This window comes from Priapulus caudatus, unplaced genomic scaffold (assembly GCF_000485595.1).
Source record: "Priapulus caudatus unplaced genomic scaffold, Priapulus_caudatus-5.0.1 Scaffold449, whole genome shotgun sequence".
Lineage (NCBI taxonomy): Eukaryota > Metazoa > Priapulida > Priapulimorpha > Priapulimorphida > Priapulidae > Priapulus > Priapulus caudatus.
The window spans coordinates 2037-9696 of NW_014577510.1; the positions used below are offsets into that span (position 1 = coordinate 2037).

At 52.1% G+C, this 7660-nt stretch overlaps 1 protein-coding gene across 1 annotated transcript; it reads right to left on the reverse strand.

The window, feature by feature from the left end:
• Positions 1-2565: 2565 nt before the first annotated feature.
• Positions 2566-4272, reverse strand: LOC106810525. The gene has a single exon (XM_014813905.1). The coding sequence runs from the start codon at positions 4270-4272 to the stop codon at positions 3154-3156; it is 1119 nt and encodes a 372-aa protein (XP_014669391.1). The 3' UTR covers positions 2566-3153.
• Positions 4273-7660: the final 3388 nt, after the last annotated feature.

The window sequence follows — 7660 nt, forward strand, 5'->3', positions numbered from 1 at the left end:
GACTCCATACACTCACGCACGTAATGTTAGACGTGAATAAATACTCAAACATCTGCTTAGCCGTTCTTACAATGTCATTGAATACTTCCATGAATCGATTCTAAACAATATAGCTTCCGCTCTTCCGCCATCGCTCTAACAACAACAACAACAACAACAACAACAACAACAACGACGACGACAACAAAAACAAAAACAACATCTGCGCGTGCGTGTGTGTGAGTGTGCGTGCGGGCACGCGTATGTGTCTGTGTGTTCATTCGCGCTCGGTGCAGGGAGCTTGAGTGTTGTAAACTACTTGTTTACACAATGTGTGTACGCGGGACAACGCAGCAGTAAAGACAACAGATGACAATCTAACCTGTATGATACAGGCGGTTCCGGTTCCGCTTCACTACACTTCACCTACGGTAGATAGTGTAGTGAAGCGAAACATACCGCCTGTATCATACAGGTTAATGACAATCTGATTTTCAACTGGTCTTTATCTTCCGATGTAACTGTTGACTATAACAGCGGATAAGATAGTGAGCTATATAAAGGTTACATAGTAGTATAGACTAATGACATGGTTGTCAGGAAGAAGTGTCAACATTTTCTAGAGAATCGCAACACACCAAATCTGGGTGACTGCCACCTATATTCTTCGTTATTATCGCATTCGTTGTTATGATTATCCGGCATTCGTTTACATAACATATTATATTAAACCGACTAGTTTTTATATATATTTTTTGATGAAGAAGTCAATATAGAACGCCGCGTAATGATATACTAGAATAACTTTATCATTCGCAGTATAATGAGCGCAACGACGTTAAAACGCTTATGTTCTTATAACACGCGACGGAATTATTTTGGCTCCACGAGGAAGACAATTCTACTACCTTTCACCCAAAATACATACGTGTTTCCCAAGCAGCAAATGACATCGTGGTTTAGGCTTGTCTTCTGCGATCGATGTGTCACCACATGTAAAGAGAAATCCAAACTAGACCAACGAGACATCGCCCCCAAACTCACAGAACCATGCACCCAGAACCAAACTGTCCTTTGTGCCGTGGTAGTGAAACGTACGCATGCTGTTGCAACTTCGACACTTGGCAACCCTCCATCGACAACTACGTACATGCCGCTAGTTGCGCGTTTTATTGTAGAATCTACTTTGTTGCCTATACGAGGTAATTAACTAGTAAAAGGGGTTCGACGTGTGTGCGTGTGTGTGCGTGTGTGTGTGTGTGTGTGTGTGTGTGTGTGTGTGGCGGTGTGTGGTGCGCGGCGTCGCGTTTGCGTGTGCGTGTCCCGTGTGCCGTGTCCGCTGTGCGTGTGCGTGTGCGTCGCTGTGCGCGTGACGTGCGTGTGTGTGTTGTGTGTGTGTGTGTGGTGTGTTGTGCGTGCGCGCGCCGCGCCGTGTGTGCTGTGTGCGTTGTCGTGTGCGTCGTGGTGTGTGCGTGTAATGTGTGCATGTGCGTTACGTCGTGGGCGGCGTGGCACGTTGTCGATACAGCCACCAATCCAGAAATATATAAATCACTGCTTCATGAGCTTTCATGGTAAACAAGCAATAGGCATTTTTTATAATTTGATGGCCAAGCACGTAATACACATGCCCACCGCAATGTATATTAAGCTATTCATCAACTATTAACGAGCTATAATTGGCGAAATGCGGTCAACGCGCGAGCAATTCGCGTAACGCCACCGTTCCACAAGCAATAAAACCCACTCAAGAAACACACACATGACAATTAAAACTCGCGACGTAAACTCGCCAACGACTCACTCATCTAAGCAGTGCATAAAAAGAAATAATCGCAGGCCAGAAAATCCCACCTTCCTCAAGAAATGAATATCCCAGATAAGACAAACGATCGTAAAGGGTAAACTACGTGTGCTGGAATGCGATACTGTAACTTAGATGTGAACTGCGTGTCAACGCCATCTTCCAGTGTCGGCTCGGTGCACAGGCTACTTGTGAACCGTTTCAATAACAAAATGATCGTAAAAAACACAGAATCGTATATTCTACTAAAGCGATACTAAACAATCCAGAAGCTGATGCGCCGACTCATCGAAAACAACCAACCACGTTTGGCCATGATAACAAACAGCTCAGACATGCAATTATATTATATATTATATGCACATCACGTGCTTAAAGAAAAACCTCTGAAATAGTAATGCATATAATGCCTATAATATACACCTCGATATTACGCCGTAAGATTATTTAAAAACGTCAACCAGGCCCGTGTATAGCACGTCGTTGAGTATTTGAGCAGTCAACTCACGCTGCTTTTATCGCAAAACAAGCCATTGCATCTCAGGCATCTAGTAAGCATCCAACACTATTCTGCTATCTATTCGATGTGGCGATCATACATCTGTATGTCGCTAGGCATCCATATGGGATTACTTTTCCATATTGCGTAATATTTCAGATAAGCACAGCAAATTATGACTAGAACTATGAGGGCATGTGCGGCGTTCGCATACTCTATATATATATATATTAAATAAGGTATATATATATATATATATATATGCGTTGCGTGTATCGCAAATACGGGGCCTTAGCAATATCATCGTCAAAAGGCCTTCGAACGCGGGCGCGTTTCCTGCTAATATCGGTGCACGTGCTCTGTCAATGCTGATAAGGGCCAAGCGGTCACGCAGCACGAGTGTAACCCGTGTTACAGTTTTTTCCTCCCTCTGTACGTGCATTTGCTTTGCATGCGTACTTTCCTTCTTTATGATAACGCGGAATAATAAAAAAAAGAGTGAGCGCGCCAATAGCACTCATCGACTCTCCGACGCTCGTTCTTATCACATATGTACTAGAAATCACATGCTATACACCCAACTCATCTTGGTCTAAAATCGCGCTTTGAAGACTCTTAGAAGTTTCGGTCATATGCAATATATGCTTGCAGTATGCAAGCGTGCGTTGTGGTAAACGAGCACCTAATCCTCACTCCGGCTGGAACGACTTGTCAAGCCGGGATAATTTATTCAAATATACGTCGAAATTGTGGCTTTCGATGCACACGCATCGTGAAACTTTCGGAGAAAACACCGGGGACGCTATAATTAAATTGCTAGCAAGCGTGTCTTTTAATAGCACCAATAGGTGGCGCCTCGCGCGGTTACGCCTCATTTGACGTAGGGGCACGTTGACCGCTGTCCTTCTCGCTGCATGTACCAGTAGCCGAGCGCCCTCACGCGGTCGATCTTCATCTTCACGCCGACGTTCCAGTTGTTGACGACGACGCATGCGCCGCTGTAGTCCCGCTCGCTTTGCGACTTCAGATACCACGTGCCGTCCGGGAAGAGGTCCCACGGCAAGATGGCGACGCTCAGCGGCGCCGTCACGTCACTTCCGCGCGCGATCAGCTGCGCGAGGTAAGCGAGCTCACTCGCCGGATACGCTGCCCACGCCACCTGACTGCTGTTGTGGAACTGCAGAGCCTGTAGGTTGGCGGTGATCGTCCGCCAGGCGTCTAGCAGTCGCGTCGTCGCTCGCAGCAGCATGAAGCCGTCGGCGACCGGCTCGTGCGGACGCGACGTCGGCGAGGCGACGATGTCGCTGTTCGCGTACGCCGAGCTAGAGAGCAGCGCGAAAGGCGATTTCAGCCAGAGCGTGTTGGCGTCGAAGACGAGGATGTCGACGTTACACTGCAGCGCCGACAGCAGCATCTCGATTCGCCGCAGCAGGAACTTGTAGCGCTGCTCGCCGCTGCGATCCAGGTTGTACTGCAGCGCCGCGTCAGTGCGAAACAACGCCGTGTGCACGCTCGGCCAGTCGGCGAGCATGCGTCGGTACGTCGGCTGGTCGGTGACGACGACGACAACGCGCGCCATCGCGTCGGGCATGCGCAGCGCGGCGCCGCACAGCCAGTTGCCGACGAACGGCGCGTTGGCGTTGTTGGCGACGGTGAGCGCGACGATGCCGTGCCGCGCGCCGACGTCGCGCACCTTGCGTAGGAAGCGCGACAGCTCTCGTGCCGAGTCGACGTTGCCGATGGTGGCGTTGCGACGCAGGTAGGCGCCGCTGACGTGTATGCCGAGCTCGTAGTTGTAGACGCCGTCGTTGATGATGTTGTCGACCTGCAGAAGATCGCGTCGCCACGGCAACGCGCCGCCGCGCCGCGACGTCAGCAGGACGCTGAGGAGAACGAGGATGAGGATGATGCCGACAAGCAGGGAACCGGTGTAGCGGATGCCCGTGCGCCGTGCGAACGTGGTGACGTGGAGCGGCTGATGGCGCGGCATCCTCACAGCACGAGTGATAGCCGTGTTACACCGGTGTCCACACCACGACTGCTGCTGCTATACCGGTGTCCACACCACGACTGCTGCTGCTACACGCCGCGTGTCCACACCACGCACTGCCTGCGCTATAACAATCCGGTTGTCCAGCACCACGACTGCTGCTGCTACACCGGTGTCCACCAACCACGACTGCTGCTGCTACACCCGGTGTCCACAGGACCCACGAACTGATGCCTGCTACAAAACAAGCCGGCCGTGTCCACACCACCGACCTCCGCTGCTACACCGGTGTCCACCCACACCCTGCTGCTGTTACACCGAGGTGTCCACACCACGATTGGCTGCTGCTAACAAACCGGTGTCCGACTGCTGCGCTACAGCCGCGGGTGTCCAGCACCAGGCTGCTGCTGTTTACAATACAGGCCGGTGTCCACACCGACGACTCGCTGCTAGCGCTACACCGGTGTCGCACACAATCGACTGGCTGCTGCTACCACCGGTGTCCACACCCACCGACTCGCTGCTAACCGGTGTCCCACACCGAGCCTGCGCTGTACATCCGGTGTCCCACACACGACTGCTGCTGCTAACAGTACATCCGGTGTCCACGACTGCTGCTTTGCTACAGCCGGTGTCCACGACTGCTTGCTGCTACCATCCGGGGGTTGTCCACACCACGACCTGCACTGCTGCTAACAGCGTGTGTCCATCGACCACGATGCTGCTGCTACACCGGGTTGTCCACACCACGACTGCTGTTGCTACGCCGGTGTCCACACACGACTGCTGCTGCTACACCGGCCGGTGTCCACGACTGCTGCTGGGCTACACCGGTGTCGTCACACCACGACTGCTGCTACTACAAATCCGGTGTCCACCACCACGACGCTGCTGCTACACCGGTTGACCGCACCAAGCACGACTGGCGCTGCGTACACCCGTGTCCCACCCACGACTGCTCTACAACCGGTGACGCACACCCCGACTGCTGCTGCTACACGGTGACGCACAGCCACGACTGCTGCTACATCCGGGATGTCACTACCCGACGACTGCTGGCTGCTACAAAGACCGGTTGTCTAACACCACGACGTGTTGCTACATCGGTGTCCCTCACCCGACTGCTGCTACAGGTCTCGGTTCTAACCAACGGACTGCTGCTACTGACACCGGTGTGCCGTACACCACGACTGCGCTGCTGCTAACCGGTGTCGGACACCGACGAACTCGCCTTGCTGCTAACACGGCTGTCCACCCCTACGATGCACGGGCAGACTACACGCTCTTCACTCGCGCCGCGTTCTTTTCTCTCTACGCTCTGAATAGCTGTAAATGCGGTTGAGGGGCAGAGCGAATCAATACGATCGCGCCGACTCAAGCATCCCCCGCCGGCGTGGGCTTCTCATACGCAATATCTGTTTCTCTGTGCGCGCGCACTCGCTGCTGGCTTGCCGCGCCGCTCGCCGCCGCCGCCGCGCCGTCTGCCGGCCGCTGCTGCTGCAGTCTAATTGACGGAGCAGCGCGGGGCGGGCATGGGCAGCGTTGTTGTAACGAAATCAGGCATGCATCAGGGCGGCGACTTCTGCACGCTAGCCGTGCGAGTCTATGCCGAATTGCATGCATGCACGCGTGATTCACTCCGCGCGCCGCGACTGGTGTGGTCCGGCTCACATGCACCGAGACGCGAGCGGCCGTTGCGAACCGAAACACTGGCGCTTAAGTACGCGCGCGCGCGTGGTGAGGCACTGCCGAGGCATTTCTAAACGCGGTCGTTACGTGAGAAACGCATCGCGTCTCTGTGCGTCTCTATGTGTCTATGTGTGCGTCTCTATGTGTCTATGTGTGCGTCTCTATGTGTCTATGTGTGCGTCTCTATGTGTCTATGTGTGCGTCTCTATGTGTTTATGTGTGTGTCTCTATGTGTCTATGTGTGTCTCTATGTGTCTATGTGTGTCTCTATGTGTCTCTATGCGGATCTATGGGACTCTATGCGTCTTTGTGTGGCCAACCTGTCTCTATGTGTCTCTATGCGCCTCTGTGTGTCTCCGTGTGCCTTTATGCATCTCTATGCGCCTCTACGTGTCTCTGTGTGTCGCGGGGTGTTTCGGTATGGCTCTATGCGTCTCTATGTATTATTACGTGTCTCTATAATGTCTCAATGCGTCTCTATGCGTCTCTATGCGCCTCTATGCGTCTCTATGCGTCTCTATGCGTCTTTATGCGCCTCTATTTGTGTCTGTCTCTCTATGCGTCTCTATGCGTCTCTACTTGTGTCTGTGTCTTTATGCGTCTCTATGTATGCGTCTCTGTGCCGGTATAGGAGAGATGCGCGCGTACATTGGCTGCCCTCGGGAGTTAGAGTGAAGCCAGTATGTCACAACAAGGAAGCGATCGTTACTGCACTGCGGCTGCTGAGAATGCGCTGGGAGTTATGTATGCGCGCCGTCACGCCGCATGGCCCCGGGGGGAGTGTCGTCGGCTCAGCTAACCAATTGGTCGGGCCGCGCCGGATTTATTATGAAAATAGTTATATATAAACTCCGCATCTTCGTGTTACAGCTACACACAGACATTCTCAGGAGCGCGCGCACTCGCTCAGTCGCGCACTCATGCCCGCACGCACGCACGCACGCACGCACGCACGCACGCACTCACGCACGCCATTTCTGGAGCGCTTTAAATCACTCCGTTAATCAGCGTAATTTTATTAAGGGTATTTGAGTTCCCTTTAGACTAAATCTTATTCAGTGGGTATTCCTAGCTAAATATAGCAGAAGCTGGTCAATGTATTTTTCATTAGCGCGAATATCCAGGAACCTAAAACGTAAAAACAACCAATTATTAACCAAAATTACCTCGCCAATATTTGAACTGGATTATAATTTTATAATTATATATATCAGAGACCAAACACAACACAGAGCAGCAGGTCTAAAAAATCATCATACGCCAATGGCAAATCATATGTCATATATAACGAATTCTTACTAATACTCCGATGATTCTGAAACTATTGACTAAACAGCAACACACGGCAATAGCATAATCCCTCACTCACGTACGCACGTACGCATACACGCACGCCCATACGCACGCACGCACACATCCACGCACACACCGACGCACATACGACTACAGATACATATGCACACAAACACGCGCCCACACATACACGCAAGGGCGCGCATGTAGACAGCGGATGGCTGTTGCTCTGTATCTGGGACAGTGTCTGCACTGAAAGCACCATGGCTGCCTGATCGAGATACTGATTCTCCCAGTTTCCCATATCGTTCCAACCGCTCCCCCCATACACGCACACATACAGATGCACGCACACACGCAAGCACACACAAACACACACACACACACACACACACACACACACACA

Bases quoted from the DNA above. Each gene is read 5' to 3' on its own strand.
- LOC106810525 (XM_014813905.1), bottom strand. From the start codon at position 4,272: ATGCCGCGCCATCAGCCGCTCCACGTCACCACGTTCGCACGGCGCACG.